Source organism: Carlito syrichta, unplaced genomic scaffold (genome assembly GCF_000164805.1).
Source record: "Carlito syrichta isolate Samal-C Ts95f unplaced genomic scaffold, Tarsius_syrichta-2.0.1 Scaffold311602, whole genome shotgun sequence".
Taxonomy (NCBI): domain Eukaryota; kingdom Metazoa; phylum Chordata; class Mammalia; order Primates; family Tarsiidae; genus Carlito; species Carlito syrichta.
The window spans coordinates 828,580-845,749 of record NW_007255698.1 but is presented as its reverse complement, the minus strand read 5'-3'; the positions used below and the strand labels follow the sequence as shown (position 1 = coordinate 845,749).

At 39.8% G+C, this 17,170-nt stretch overlaps 1 protein-coding gene across 2 annotated transcripts in view; it reads right to left on the bottom strand.

The window, feature by feature from the left end:
- The window catches only part of CASD1 (CAS1 domain containing 1), a 37,558-nt gene that overhangs the window by 15,861 nt on the left and 4,527 nt on the right, over positions 1 to 17,170 (bottom strand). For both annotated transcript variants that reach the window (XM_021717965.1, XM_008068857.2), the window contains exons 3-9: positions 15,451 to 15,495; positions 14,402 to 14,464; positions 13,274 to 13,318; positions 12,735 to 12,858; positions 10,689 to 10,903; positions 8,440 to 8,862; positions 6,685 to 6,774 (exon numbers count right to left, since the gene is read on the bottom strand). In XM_021717965.1, the coding sequence (XP_021573640.1) occupies positions 6,685 to 6,774; positions 8,440 to 8,862; positions 10,689 to 10,903; positions 12,735 to 12,858; positions 13,274 to 13,318; positions 14,402 to 14,464; positions 15,451 to 15,495 (1,005 nt within the window). The remainder of the gene's footprint in view (positions 1 to 6,684; positions 6,775 to 8,439; positions 8,863 to 10,688; positions 10,904 to 12,734; positions 12,859 to 13,273; positions 13,319 to 14,401; positions 14,465 to 15,450; positions 15,496 to 17,170) is intronic.

Below are 17,170 nucleotides of genomic sequence, written 5' to 3'. Positions count from 1 at the left end.
TAATTTTTGACTTATTGTAGAGATGAGGTCTCGCCAAGTTGCCCAGGTGGGTCTCGAACCCGCGGGCTCATGCAATCCACTCACCTCGGCCTCCCAAAGCACTGGGATTACAGGCGGAGCCACCGAGCCCGGGTCTGCTACTTTCTAACTAGGTGACATTAAGTTTGAGTTTTCTAATTTGTAAAATGAGACTATCACCTCCTTCCTCAAAGGGGTCTTGCCAGGAAGGAATGAGATAATAAATGTAAAGCAGCTGTACATTAACCTGCACCCAGTTAAAATTCAATATATGATAGCGTAACTACTGATCTCCATAAATCCTGAGTACAAGATTGCCCAGGATTTCATATCTTCCCAAGGAGAAGATAAAAAACAAAACAAACAAAAATCACACATTTTTTGGCCCCCGTAAATACATATATCTCAGACCTATAAAGAAGTGTCAAATTACTTATAGTTAATATACTTAGCCAAAAAATGCTCATTATCAGAAACATGCAAGTATATTTATGAATGCCATTCCCCTCCCACTCTAATTTTATCAAGCAATTCTGTTTCTCATGTCTGCATCATGTCTTCATCACAACCAAGCCTGAAGGCTGCAGATTGCTTTTTCCAGAGCACCCTATCTGTGCTCCCAAGCTGAATGTAATCTGCACAGCACAGGGGCCACTAGAAATGCAGTCTCCTGTACAAGTCTCATTCTCACAACTCAGAGGTACAGTCACCCCACCTGTATGTATGCCTCACCCTGATGCTCAGGTACGGATCCACGCTGTCTACCACATAACCAGGGCACTGCTTGGTTCAGAGATACCTAGCCCTTGCAATTATAAGACCGTTAATTTTGAAATAATTACTAGATCTATGCTTAATTTCTTTGGCTTCCATTTTACACTCATCTGATCCATCATCCAGCTTTGTGAGATAAAATAACTAAATGGACACACTTGGTGCATTTCCTAAGGCCTTGAATGTATGTATCTTTTGCATATATCCTTGAATTCATCTGCTTCTTTTTTGAGGGAGAGTACTTTTTCTGGAAAAAAAATCCCCCAAACCCAGAACCTACAATAGATCACAAATCCCACATGGCCTCCACTTCAGCCACTGACCAGTTCTGTCTCTCAACCTGGGCCTTCTTGGACTTCCTTTCAGCTCTTTTGCTCGCCTGCTTATTCTGCCCTGGAATGCCCCCCTAGCCTCACCTAGCTGATTCAAATCCTAACTAACTCTCAAAGAAAATCTCATAATGGAACACAAAACCCTCCATAGTATGTACCAAACCTGCTGGTTTCTCCACATTAAATTCACAACATTTTTTTCATATTTTATATAAATTATGTTTTAAAATTGTCTTCTTCAGAGCCTGGTCCAACATGCTAGTCTCCACTGCCAGGTGAATGTCATTTCTCCCTCCTGAGCTCCTCTAAGCACCAACAATCTACATACCAATAGCGTTTGTATTTATTGCCCTTTACCATTAGTTCTTTCTAAATAACTTACTGCTAGGTCAGAAGTTTTCAGTGACAGCATAACATACCACAGTCAGGGGATGAAGGTGGAAATGCACTGAAATGATCTCAGAGTGTATCTATTACAAGCCTTTGCCCACCTCACTCTTGAATACTCAGAATATTCCCTTTGGGGATCTGCCTAAGCATCTTTTAATAGCAGAAAACAAACATACTCGCAAGGCATCTATCCCATCCTGCAATTAGATGGCCCTTTACTGCTATCAGGTCCCTTTCACGAAAGGGAGAAATCTGACCCCATGTGTATGTATATATATATATATTTTTTTTTTTTTTTGAGTTGGAGTCTCACTCTGTCGCCCAGACTGGAGTGCAGTGACTGCTCCTGGCCACCACAGCCTCGACCTGCTGGGCTCCAGTGATCCTTCCACTTCTGCCTTCCAAGTAGCTGGAATTACAGGCATGCGCTACCACGCCCGGCTGATTTTTTGATTTATTGTGGAGATGAGGTCTCGCTGCCCAGGAGGGTCTCGAACCCGCGGGCTCAGGCAATCCATTCACCTCAGCCTCCCAAAGGCGCGGGATTACAGGCTGAGCCACTGAGCCCGGCTGGCTACCGGTATATTTAAAGAGTTAAAAGAAACGGGCAAAACTAATACTAATAAATGTATTTCATTTAACTCCATACATGCAAAACATCAGTTCAACCTATGAGAGAATTCACATTCTTTTTATATAAAGTTTTTGACCTTAGTATGAAATTATCATAACCACATTGATCTGGTATGTATTTCACACCTAAGCACATCTCAGTTCTGACCAGTTGCCGGATACACGGCAATCTCGTGTGGCTTGGATACCAGTGGTGAGCTCTAGGATCCGAGCCAACCCACTCTCACCTCTGAGAGTTCTAAAAGCATTTGAAAACACATGACAAACATCCTAACACATGCTCCAAATTCTTCTAATCACTCTCCGTAAAACATGCTGTGAAGTCCTTTTAAAACTAGGAATGAGATTACAAAGTTGAACTTGGTTATTATATCAAAATAGTAAATATAATTCATTTAAACACAATTTAACACTATCACAACAATTTTCCAAGTTCTTGCCAATGTTGGCCTATTATAAATTTCATGTAATATTTCTATCAACTTTTTATTTTAAGATATTTTACACCAACAGAAAAGTTGTAAGAATAGTATGGTGAACACCTGTACACCACACTGAACCACCAAAAAATAAGTTTCAGGCCACATGACAGTGCTCCTAAATATGTCACTGCGTAGCCCTAGACAGAAAGACAGTTTCTCACATGGCCACATTATTATCATACCCAAGACATTTAATATAAATATGATAGTATTTCTTATATAAATCACATTCAAAATCTCCAATTATTATTTTGTTGTATCACAACAAAATTTTGGTATGAAAAAGTTATCTGGACTCCTGAGCTCACAGCGAGGCTGACTTCTGGTCCTACTCCTTTTCCAGTCCCCCAAATTGTCTCTCATAACCTATTATTCAAGTCTTTTCATGGAAGTTACTGACTGCCAGAGAAGAAAACCACACAATGGAACACAAAACCCTCTGTAGTATGTACCAAATCTGCTGCTTTCTCCATATTAAATTCACAGTATTTTATCCATATTTTATATAAATTATGTGGAGTTTTTTGTTTGTTTGTTTTGTTTTTTGAGTTGGAGTCTCACTCTGTCACCCAGGCTGGAGTGCAGTGGCACACTCACAGGCACCCCAGCATTGACCTGCTGGGCTCCGGTGATCCTTCCGCCTCAGCCTTCCAAGCCGGAACTACAGATGAGCACTACCATGCCCGGCTATATAAATTATGTTTTAAAAGAATGTCTATAGTAATAACGACAATTTGCCAAACCATCTGGATCGTTTTAATAATTCTCAGAATTTCTGACCAAGTTTTCTCTTTTATTATAAAAATATGGCACAACTAAAGTTTGACGTTTTCCTCAAAATGAAAAAAAAATTAAGATTAGGTAATTAAAATAATCGTGGTGGTTATAAAGTTTTTAATGAGGGTAATCCCTTCAATATCCAAGAATCAAATCACGTTCCAAAATATGTTCCAACCTATGCAAATAATGTTTTGTCATTGTATCTACAGCTAATTTTTAACCATAAAATCCTAAATAAAAGGACAGGGGAATGTTAATCATTACAAATGATCTTTTAATGAAAAGTATGTCTTTCCAGAAGAGGAGCTTTTTAAAATTGTAACTGAGAACATATCGGAATATAGTCTAAGAAGATGTATTAGAATGCTAGGCTGGTAAATGATTACAGTGAATGTCAAATTGCCTTCATCCTTGTATGATCTAAATCCTTTCTGGAACCACTGACTTGAGAAACAATCTGCCATTAATTCTTTCTACCTGATTTTTTTAAACAATAGTATCACCCTTTAATATGTCAGCAATTAATTATGTCTCTGAGTGGTATTTTCTTAAAACAAACTCCCTTTTCCCCCAAATTTACCCAGTCTTTAGTCATGTCAGAGATACTTCTAGGATTCAGTTTTCATTGCTACTTGCTTATTAAAGAATCCCTGGGTTTATTTTACAAATCCTGGGCTGAGCTACAGCATCTCGGTATCTCTGTCTCTCCTCCTTAGGTTTCTCTTACTGTCTTGTCTCTCTCAAATTCACTAGCTCTTCTTTTGCTGTTGTATCCAAGGAATTTCACTGTTGCTTCAAATACACACATCACGGCGATGTAATAAACACACATGCATAGCACAGCCACATGATTTCAGTAAAATTACACTTCATTCCTCAGCCTTCTGCCCTTCAAACAAACCCTCAACAACTTTTGAAACTAGTAAAGGGACAAGAAAGAAAGAATAACGCTGCTTTCACATTGTTAGAGCTATCTGAGACCCAGTGATAACACTGTTTACCTTCTTTTTTTTTCTTTTTTTCTTTATTTTGAGTTGGAGTCTCACTACGTCACCCAGGTTACCCAGGCTCATGGCCACCCCAGCATGACCTGCTGGGCTCAGGCGATCTTGCCACCTCAAGTAGCCAGGACTACAGGCAAGCACTATCACGCCTGGCTAAGTTTCTGCTTTATTGTAGAGACAAGAGCTCACCAAGTAGCCCAGGCTGGTCTCAAATCCCTGGGCTCAGGCAATCCTCTCACCTCGGCCTCCCAAAGTGTTGGGATTACAGGCTTAAACCACCGTGCCCAGCCTTGTTTACCTTTTTAATTGCTGCTAAGAAATTTCCAAAATTCTCCTTTCTAGGCAACACGGCCCTCTTATCTCAATTTATCATTGATTCAGATACTATTTACAGATGTGTGCTTTATAAAAGCAAATAAAGCAATAGAAAGCAGTTCAGTAGCTTCCAAATTATGAATGAGCTTCTTAAATATTTTTGAGTTGGAGTCCCACTCTGTCGCCCAGGCTAGAGTGCAGTGGCACACTCATAGCCACCCCAGCGTCGACTTGCTGGGCTCCGGTGATCCTTCTGCTTCAGCCTTACAAGTAGCTGAAACTACAGGTGCGTGCTACCATGGGCTAATTTTGATTTATTGTAGAGACAAGGTCTCACCATGCTGCCCAGCCTGGTCTCAAACCCACAGGCTCAGGCAAACCTCTCACCTCAACCACCCAAAATGTTGGGATTACAGGCTGGAGCCACCACATCTGGCCATCTTAAATTTTTAAAACATATTTTACAGAAGTCCGTCTGCATCTTTATAAAAAAAAAAAGTTGCATGAAAATTGGTGGTCAGGATGGCCTGCAATGTAGCTGTTAACTGTAACGTTAACTGCAATATTGTAGCTGGAATATTAATTATCATGGAGCTGGAATGCTCCAACTCAGAACAAATATATTTTCTCTGGACCTGCCCTGTCCGAGGTGACCACAGATCATGATAATCCTGTCTTTTAAGACACCTAGGAAGAAGGAATAAACAGATTTGTCCAGGTTTAAAAGGCACTGAGTGACCACAGGAAGCATCTTCCACCATGGAGCAGGTAACAGTGCTCCAAAGCATGGCATACCCTGCAGGCTCCACCACAGCAGTCCACCTGTACCTAGACTGTCTGAACACTGGCAAGAGTTCCAGGTTTGTCAGGCTTCTAAATGTAAAACTGGCTGGCCAAACTTACTAAAATACAGTGAAGTACAGAATATAAAATACAATGATCTAATTGAATTTGTTTGGATAGTAACCTGCCTATTCTAAATTCTTTGCAGTTGTACATCTGCAGTGTCTCAATAACTTTACATTAGCTGTCCAACAAGATAGTATGAACTAATACCCTTAGATATCAGCAATTTCTATCAAATCAAAATTAAGGCCAAGTAAATACAAATCAATTATTGCTTTATCTTTTTAAAACAAACGATTTTGCTTTTAAGATTTTACATTTTCAATGAATTAGGAGAAGAATAAGCAACAGGAAGACTGGGTAGGAAATATATAAGAAGGGTCTCTAGTAGTGTAAACTAGTACAACCTTTGGGAAAAACAGTTTGGTGATTCCTAAAAGATCTAAAAATCGACCTTCCATACAACCCTGCAATTCTCCTTCTGGGAATGTACCCGGAGGAACTCGAATCACTCTATGAAAAAGATACCTGCACACACATGTTTACTGCAGCATTATTCACAATAGCAAAAACATGGAACCAACTGTCCTGCCCATCAAAAGAGGACTGGATTAAAAAAATGTACATATACACGATGGAAGATTACACAGTCATAAAGGATAAAATTATGAACTTCACAGCAACTTGGATGGATTTAGTCTATAATACTGAGTGATCTATCACAGAAACAAAGAACTGAGTACCACACGTTCTCACTCATAAGCAAAACTTGAACAATTATCATAATATCATTAGAAAGGGATTGGCAATAGTGAAAAACTGCCAGGGGGAGGGGGTGGGACTAGCAGTAATGGGAAACTGCCAGGGGATGGGGGGCACACTTCATCAACAAGGCTACCTGCATAATGAACATTTGTATACCTGACCCTGAATTGTAATTTGTAACAAACATCTTTAAAATAAAATAAAATAAAATATTTTAAATCAATTAAAAAAAAGAAGGGTTTCTAACTGGTAGAGAATATAAAACACAAAGAAACTGGTGGCCTTGAAGAAATACCAAAATGACATTATTTCCTAAACTTTCTGAACTTGATTCAAAATACTTACTGTACTTGCTCCAGAAATATGATAAATCAAAATCACAAGTTGCATCCAGCCTTTCCATTCATCTGTTTGCTCTCGATTTAATACTTTAGTCTGTAAAGGAACGAAAATCTGTTTTAAAATTCACCAGGAATTACTTGGACAGTACATATTAAGTATGCTGAATTTTTCTTAAAGGATATGAAGTTAATACTTCTGACAAAAGAATCTTGGAGCCGGGTTCAGTGGCTCAGCCTGTAATCCCAGAGCTTTGGGAGACCGAGGGGAGTGGATTGCCTGAGCCCGCAGGTTCGAGACCCGCTTGGGCAACTTGGCGAGACCTCATCTCTACAATAAGCAAAAAAATTATCCAGCCGTGGTAGCGCCCGCCTGTAGTTCCGGCTACTGGGAAGGCTGAGGCGGAAGAATGACCGGAGCCCAGCAGGTTGAGGCTGCGGTAGCCGGTAGCGTGCCACTGCACTCCAGGCTGGGAGATGGAATGAGACGTCAACTCAAAAAAAATTTTTTTTAAATCTTGGTGATGGTGGTAGTGGTGAGAGAGAGTTAAAAACTGCCATTGTAGCCAGGCTCGGTGGCTCAGCCTGTAATCCCGCGCCTTTGGGAGGCTGAGGTGAGTGGATTGCCTGAGCCTGTGGGTTCGAGACCCACCTGGGCAACTTAGCGAGACCTCATCTCTACAATAAATAAAAAATGAGCCGGGCGTGGTAGTGCGCGCCTGTAGTTCCAGCTACTTGGAAGGCTGAGGCAGAAGGATCGCGGTAGCCCAGCAGGTCGAGGTTGCGGTGGCCGGGAGCGGCCACTGCACTCCAGTCTGGGCGACAGAGTGAGACTCTAACTCAGAAAAAACAAACAAACAAACAAAAAAAACCTGCCATTTTATTTCTTGCTAAAAGATACTGCAAAACTATTTTAAATATATGAATCTGAAAAACAAATATAAACTTAAAGAGATTTTGAATATTTAAGTTGATCCTTTGGTTTTATATTAAAATGCCATTTAGACTATGACAGATATATTTGTAAATATAAAAATCGCGTTCTAGATATTTCATTAAAATTTCAGAGTTAAAAAGATCGTATAGTTTCCTTACCCTTTATTGGCATAGAAGCCCTATTATTACAATCTATTTTCCCTAGCATATTGTCACTGGAGATGAAGAAGTGATTAAAAATCCTCATAGGAGAGGCATCTTTTACAACAGAATTTACTAATCCAAATAAGTCATGCCTAGTAAATCACTGCACAAATGTTCTGAGCAATGCAAGCAATTCTAAAATAGGAAATTCAGAATACTGTGAGTAGTGACACATCATTATGTAAGTTTAACTTGTGTGTGTATATATATCTGACTGTAAATACATAAATACATGTTTGTGCATATAGGCACTTGTGAATATAATCACATATTCTTCTAATAGACAAAAGATTATAATATCTCATGCTTAAAGACCGTTATAAAATCAGAAGCGCTTCAACTTTCTCCATCCCCAAGCAGGCAAAAAACACTAAGTCATGACACCTTTTCACAGTCACATTTTCCAACTTTCAACAATCATTAAGTGATTCTCGACGTCCACCGAGCTGTTCCAAAAGCCACAGCTAAGGGCGCACTATGTGGAGCCTCACGGCAGGAAGCCTTAACCCAGGTCTACACACGGGCTGTTTGTTCTGGCACAGTAAACGATATGATCTTTAACAGAAGAGTTTGTCATGAAAAAAAGAAGGGTAAAATGAGCTAAAAAGAATATGACCCTTACCTCTTTAGTATTTTCATTGTAAAATACTCCCAAAACCAAGATGTAGATAATTGGAATAAAGAAAGATGAATGTGTATAAAACTTGTTTTCCTTCATAAACAGATTTGCACGGTCACACATATAGAAATAAGCCATAATAAGGCCGAGTTTGCAAAAAGACTGTAAGAGGGTTTCTAGTGGAGACACGGGGGTGTTGACAATATGTTTCTTTTCCTCTCCACTTTCCAAATCAGTGCATGGTTTATTCTTCCGATGAGCATTACGATGAATTATATAAAAAAGTAAATATCCAATAATAGATAAAGCAAAAAACCCAGCAGCCAGAGTCTGTATGAGAGTGAGAGGGGGCCGAGGCTGACAGCAGGAACCATCCACAGGCTTCAGGATCTTATTACAATATACGTTCATAAGAATCATCGCACTCTGTGAACAGATCAAATTACTTGGTTATTGTCTTGTCAGTGATGCCCTTCACATTAAATGTTCTCTGCTGAACACTGCTGAGTTTTCAACACTGAAACCAAAATGCTTTTGTACTTTTTTGCTACCATCTCCTCAACACTTGTGCAAGTGATGGTATTCCTTCAATCTGTAATAGCTAGTTCAGGGTGTTTCAAACTTCTGGGACTATGATACATGAGGAAAAATTCATTTATAATGTGACCCAGAACAGGAAATAATGTACGGCGTACAGGAAACAATACCTACCCTTACTGCTTGGAATGCACTCTGATGTTGTTCCGTTCTTTTTTTTTAAAAACATTGTTTTCATGGCTGTTAATTTTTTTAACCTTTCGTTTAAAAAATGCTGAGAGATGATAAGGACCAAAGAATTTTAATTAGCAGACTTTCAAAACAGAAGTTTCAAGGATACTTAAGAGTCTACTCTTTAGATGGGAAGAAACCATGTAAAATTAACTGCCACCTAAAAATGATCGATTCTTAGCTAACAATATTTACAATATGCCTTTCATTGGGCTTATAGCTTATAGACCACGTAGCAGTCTTCAGTTCTAAGATTCATAATGTTAAATAAAATGTGGAACTTTCAACATGGTTTGGTGATAATAAAATTGTTCTGGGAAAGCTGTCAAGAGTCCGTCTAGCTAAAGTTTCAGTCAAAAGTGGTGGGAAACTGCAGAGAGGGGTGTGAGGGGGTAGGATTGACAGTAGTCGATATCTGCCTGAGGAAGGCGGGGGGGCACACCTCATCAATAAGGGTACCTGCACAGTGAATATTTGTATACCTAGCCCTGAATTGTACTGCACAATTTTAAATAAAAATTAAAAGAGGAAAAATAAAATAAAATAAAATAAAAAAAATAAAGTTTCAGTCAAACTCTAGTTTTACAACAGTTTCCCAGTTTAGGTATCTGAGGAACTCTAACGATTATGTTATTTAAGCCTCAGCATTCAAAGCACTTGAATGTTTAGAAAATCCCATCCTTGTAGGCTTGAGACTTCAGGAGGGGTCCTATGCCCATCAGATGCCAGTCTACGAATTCTACTGCAAGGTGCCTAACCAGCTTCTGGGGGTCCTCCCAGTCCCTTCAAGTGCACAGACAATCATGAGCATGTGCAAACATACACAATCTTCTGCAGGAGAGGAACAGAACTCTTGCCTTCTATCAGATACTTAAAGGGCATATAAGACCCTCACAAAGATTAAGAACCATTACTTTCTAAGAGGAAAAAAAAAATCTGTCCTACTGTCCATGAAAACGTTCAGTTAGTTACGAATTCTCTTGCCTACTTAACCTAGCCCCTTTCCATAAGCCACCCTGGATTTGTTATGGGTCTGCTTTGTACCCTGAATAATGTTTAGGGTATAAGAACCACAAGGAAATAACAACAAATCATCTCACATCTTAAAAAATTATTCATGGAAGCTTAAACTTGCAAGCTTAAAGTTTAAGGCAAGGAGAGAATAAGGCAGCAGTTTTCAAACAGGAGAGTGCTGAGAACTGCGAGCTTCTGGTGAGACAACGGCTATTAACCGGGAGCAGCGCTCGGAAATTCAGCTTCACTCCTCCCTCCCATACCATCTTTCTCTCTTAGAGTACACAAACACTCTGACCTCACATATTCAGCTAGAGGAAAGAAAGCAAAACAATTTCTCGGTGCCTCTCTAAACAATTAACTCCACGTACTTAAGACTGCAATAATTTATGACCATGTTTTTAAGAACTTACGGCTATAGTCAACTGACAATACAGTCTCCATCTACTGACAAATACAAGAATTCTTACAGTTTCTCTGCTTGACTCAGGAAGATGTAAGCCATCCAGAGATTCCATGATGGTTTCTTGAGCAATTAATTTGGAAACACTGAACATCTTAACGTTAGACTTAGAGTTTCTGGTGCTGCTGTTCAGAACGCTGACTGCAGCTTCATTATAGGCGTCGATCTTCTCATTGGTGATCATCCTCCTGTTTTCACTTAAGAGGTCTTCGTAAACAGGGTCTGCACATGAAAGACATTTTTAAAATCACTTAAAGTACTTATTGGTAAAAATCGTGGTCATGCAAGTTAGCTGATCCATATTTCATATTTTGTCCTTAAAGTCCAGATGCTACCAGGCACCTAATAATTTATTTTTACATAAGGTGGGCCAAGGGCTGCAAAAGATTTCTTTCTTACAGTCAACTTTTTAGTCAATCAACATCTTTCTTAAATTTAAAGAAACTTTGTCCTTTCCCTAGGTACTCAGATTTGGGGAAACATTTTTATGTTCCAACATATCTTAAGAGTTTAAAATAGGCCTGGCACGGTGGCTCACACCTATAATCCCAGCATTTTGGGAGGCCAAGGTGAAAGGACTGCCTGAGCACAGGGGTTCGCGAACTTGGCGAGACCTTATCTCTACAATAAATCAAAAAATTAGCTGGGCATGGTAGTGCGTGCCTGTAGTTCCAGTTTGGAAGGCTGAGGCAGAAGGATCACCTAAGCCCAGCAGGTTGAGGCTACGGTGGCCATGAACATGCCACCGCACTCCAGCCTGGGTGACAAGTGAGACTCCAACTCAAAAAAAAAAAAAAAAAAAAAAAAGAGTTTAAAATGTTTGGATGCTGAATCGTACTGGGTAACAAGAAATTAAAAATGGATCACGGGGCCGGGCTTGGTGGCTCAGCCTGTAATCCCGCGCTTTGGGAGGCCGAGGTGAGTGAATTGCCTGAGCCCGTGGGTTCGAGACCCGCATGGGCAACTTGGCGAGACCTCATCTCCACAATAAATCAAAAAATTAGCCGGGTGTGGCGGTGCACGCCTATAGTTCCAGCTATTTGGAAGGCTGAGGCGGAAGGATCATCGGAGCCCAGCAAGTCGAGGCTGCGGTGGCTGGGAGTGGCCACTGAACTCCAGTCTGGGCGACTGAGTGAGATTCCAACTCAAAAAAAACCAACAACAACAACAACAACAAAAAAAAAGGATCACGGAAGACTGCCTCATTAAGAATGAGTCTTTTTTTTTCTTTCCTCCTGTCACTGCTTAATTTTGTAAATTTTGTTCATACAATTAGGAGTTAATATTACTGAGAATCAAGGTCTGTCTATTCTATCATTTACAATAAATAATTTAAATTTATTTTTTCTCATTTTAGTATGAAAAAAGTTAACAATCAGTCTGTGGCTAAAATAGGAATTGTAAAACAGATTGCCACCACCCTTCCTTATTCCTTTCATCTTGACATTCAACTGGGAAATCAGCATAAGAGATTCTGACAAACAACTTGAATTGCTAAAATAGCCAAGGCATTTCATATTGTGCTAGGCATTAAATAATAGACATTCAATAAATTTCGAAATGAGTTAATCTAATATCCACCTTCACTTAAGGAATTTCATTACTAAATATAAACTATGTGGTGTAAGTTAAAGTATATTCTGTCAATTCAAAGTAGATCTACTTACAGTGACTTCAATATTATGAAAGAGACAATATTTTTTTCTATATTTCCCAAACACAATAAATACACTTTGTAAGAAATAAAAAGCCAGAGGTAAACATCTCAGCTGCCATTGGGGCTTATCACCTTGTTACATAGTCTATTGCCATCTTGCCTGCTGAGGTTCTAGGAGAATGTTACTTATTTATTTTTTACTTATTATATTTATTAGTCTGTTCCTTACACTTACAAGAGGAAAGCAAATACCTCAAGTGTATTCTAATCTTGCAAATCTGATTTCAAGATATATTCTCATAAAGCAGTAATTTTTCTTCTTGAAACAAGAGATAATAAAAAACCCATGTCTCAAAGTATATACAAAATGACATTTTTTCATTACTCATTCCTTACCTTGTAAGACCCAATAAACATCACTAGTCTTTGCCAATTTTTCTAAAAGTGGAGCAATGGAGGTAATGTTCATCTTGTATTGAGAAAGTGCCTCACTGCTCCCGTTGTGAATCTTGATGGACCACTAGGGAGATGCAGAGACTGAGCATGAATTCAGAATTTATCACAGAAAAACCAAAATATGATTTACCTACTGGAATATGGGTTATTATTTTAAGATAATTCCCATTTTTATTTAATATGAGAATAAAACTTGGTCAAATTATCTCATGAACTATATGAAGACAGTAGAAAAAGCTATTAGAAAATTAGACTTTCAAAATATAACATTCAAGAAGAATACAATCTTAGATACGAAAGAAAACTAACACTTGACACCAAATTTCCTAAGTTCATTCAGGTCTTGTTTGATTATAACAGAAATAGAAATTAAAATATAAGTGCAATCAAGAATTCTATTTAATGTAAGTTAAATTTCCCTAGTGCATCCTTCAGTGTGAAACAAAACTCCTCACATAAACATGTAGACAATCACTCACTGTGGCAGCTCCGGCTACGATCACGTGGGGCTTGGCAGTGGAATCCTAAAGCAAGAGAAAGCTTTGTCATGGAGCTGTTTCCTGGTCAGAGAATTGAGGCAAATAGCATCATTCCATTTTTTCTTTGAAACTTATGCTCTTCTTCCTTCCAATCCATTTTAAGTTTTTATAACTCCTTATTCTTCTTCTTCTTTATTGTTGTTATAATAGGAAGCCATCACAAAACCTAAAATCTTAGATGGCTACGTGTTGACACAGGATGATGGCATGATGCTTGCTTGGTTAATGTTTCGGTGTTCTTGTCTTTTATTATTTTAAAGATGTGGGTTACAATTCAGTGTCAGGTATATAAATGGTCATTATTCAGGTACCCTTGATGAGATGTGCCCCTCCCCACCCCCCAGCAGTTCCCCATCACTGCCAATATCCCACCCCCACCCCAGCAGTTTCCCACTACTGCCAATCACTTTGTTATAGTATTATGATAATTGTTCACAGTCCACTTATGAGTGAGAACATGTGGTACTCAGTTCTTTGTTTCTGTGATAGATCACTCAGTATTATAGACTCTAAGTTCACCCAAGTTACTGAGTTCCTATGTGACTTTATATTGTCCTGAACTCTTGAGTAAATTAGAGAGTTCCTGAGGTTACTGGTGTGCTTGTAATATATCTAATTTATCTCCAAATTTTATAAGCTAAAACATACTAGCCCTGTCTGCTGGGTCACAAATCTAATGACCAAGGGAATAAAAGCTATGAAAATATATGCAAAGTCCCTTGAAGGACCCGGGTATGGGTTTGGAGGACAAAGTGGAAAATGGTCAAGAGAATGTACATTGTGCTGGGAAGATTACTGGGTCTGAACTAGCTAAACTACACCAATAACAAAAAACCCTAAGTCTAAAGAGTACGGCATAAGCATCAGCAGCCTAGGGGTCGGGGTGGTTACAATAGGACAGAGACGTCAGATTGACACTTTCTCCTCCCAGGAAAGAACCAGGGTCAGCCCAGCACAGCCCAGCTGCTATTTGGAAGGGGGTATAAAGTGGCAAAGGAAGAGAAACAGATGCTCATGGGTTTAAAATTTGGTTGCTCAAAAAGATGGCCTATATTTTCAAATACAGACCTCAGTCCACACTTTGATGCACTGTTTCATAGAACCATTAACCTCAGGATGCCACAGAAAATCCTAAAAGAGAAATGTTAGAAGAAGTCAAAGAAACTCTTATTTTCACCGTTCAAAATAAACATGAGTGTTCTCCTACTGAATTCTGGGCGGTGAGAAAGTGGATAGTACCTTGTCCAAGACCTCATCTCCATCGCTACATGGCAAGTCTCACCATACCCTCTGTGAGCCACTGTGCCTTTCCCTCAGGTGCTCTCCACGTTTTAACTGAGGGACTCTTTTAAGGACTTAAACCTGACGTTGCCACACCCTGCTTGAATGCTCAGAGTCTTTCGTTGCCTTCAGGACAGAATCCCCAGTTCCACAGATCGCCGAGAAGGTACAGGGTTGGCCTTGCCTGTCCCTCCTGCCTTCCTTCTGCAAACTGGTTCGTGCCGTCCAAGCACCCAGCCAGCTCCTGGCCAGTCCTGGCACACGTTAGGTGCCCCTTTCTCTGTGCACCTGCATACATTGCTCCCACAGTGCTTATAATCTTGTCACTGAGCCTGGCAAACTCCTACTTACCCTTGAGACCTCAGTTAAAACCCTGCTTCTCAAGGAGAGAAACGGTACTCCATTCCTCATCTGGTCATTTCTAACACACGCTCCTTCTTTCTCCCGTGCTTGCCCCACTGGTTCTGCACACAGAGAATTATAGAAGCCGGCCATCCCAATCAGTCAGGTACAGTCCTGGTTGGACCCCTGGGAAGCCTCACCGTGACTGGGAATTCAGAAATTCACTTACGCTCTTTAACAGACATTAATCCTGAACACATACTGGTTCAAACTAATGTACACAATTTTTTTCCTGGATAAAATTTTAAGACTATAGTTTTATTACATAAAACAGCTCACACAAACTTTTATTTCATTATCTTAATCTTCTTATCTACTTTCAAGAATACACTGAAACATACTCAGTATGCAAAGTGCTAGCCAACCTGCAGATACATTCACCTGTGGCTGTAGTTTCAGCACACAACATCTAGCTGCCTGGGACATGAACTTACCACTTTCACTGAGGCAATCTTGTCTTCAAAAGGAATGTTTTCATGCTGCCATAAGAAAGGAGACAACAGAGAAACATCAATGCATACATGAAATTTATGTAATTCTCCCTTGAGCTGTTTCGCTGATTTATTTTTATGCACCAAATCTCAATGATCTCTACATTCAACCAGAAAGGGAGGGGGAGCAAAAAACCTACATAGAATACCAAAAAGTAAATGACCAGTTGTTGATATATGATTTTCAACATCTAAGATGTAGTTCAGATAAAATGTCTGCAGACTAGCAGACACGAGCATGTGCCTACATGAAAGATCTCTCTGCCCAGCTCGTAGGGTTCCAGCTGAGTCTTGGCATTCCTATCTCTGGCAGTGATGACTGCTTCCTGACCCTTCCAGGTAGGTAGAACCTCAGGGCTAGTTCTGGCCAGTACAGTGTGGCTAGCTGTGTTGCAGGTTGCCTGGGTGAACGATAGGTGGTCCCCAGTCTCTGTCTGAGCCTGATGCAGAACACGGAAGCTGTTCTGGGTACTGCAGATGATGGTAAGAAGCCCAATGGCAGGAACCCCTCAACGGCTGTGTGCAGCAACCCTCTGCCAGCCCACCGGGGACACGCAGCATTTGGGGGGAATCTGACCTGTTTTGTTAAGATTGTAGAGTGGGTCGCTGCTGCAGTCAAATCCAGCCCACTCTCAACAGTGTTCTGGCATAGGCACTGACTAAACTGAAATGGGTAAATATGACTCAAGGTTACTGTAGTGTTCTTTTAAAGACAGTACGTAATAGTCTACTGGCGGGAAAAATCAAACGTCTGGCGACTACAACTTGTTCCATATACAGAATGGAAATGTTCTCACAGTTAGAAATCCTGGGTGGGGTGAGATCAGGATTGTCAAGAAAAGGGACTTCTGTTCCTGAAACCAAGGCTGACTTGTCTCCACTAATTTAACCAGCAGGATTTACATTTAAATCCCCATAAAATGAAGTCTGTTTTTCTGACAGGCTAATTTCTTCGATTCTTGTTGGTCCTCCTGAAGCATCATTTCCCCAAAGGAGTCTTGGAACCATTAAGTCAGTGACACTTCAAGGCATCTGAAAAGAGTGTTCTTGATCGAAGGCAATAGGGACATACATAAAACTCCTCGGACCCCATCCTCGATCTTTAAAAAACTTGTCCTCAGAGAAATAATGTGTCTGAACCATGTTTTCCTTTTGCATAGCTTAGTTAATGCAACTCAATCTTCTTCTTTTCCTTTATTATTTTAATAGAACATTTGATATATACAAAAGTCACAAAGCAGAATAAAAATATACATTAATCCCACACACTGAACTACCTATGGAACTCTGTGCTTCACCCAAAGAAAACCACTATCATGAATTTTTGTCTTTATACTTTGCTTGTTTTCTAAAAACTATCGCATTATATCTAAATATGATATGATTTAGATATATTTTTAAAACATGTTTTTATCACATACGTGTGCATCTTTACATGATATAGTCTTTAGTGTGTTCCATTTCTCTCCAATTCTTTTTTTTTTTTTTTTTTTTTGGGTTGGAGTTCACTCTGTCGCCCAGACTGGAGTGCAGTGGCCGCTCCCAGCCACCGCAGCCTCGACCTGCTGGGCTCCGGCGATCCTTCCACCTCAGCCTTCCAAGTAGCCGGAATTACAGGCATGCGCTACCACGCCCAGCTGATTTTTTTATTTATTGTAGAGGA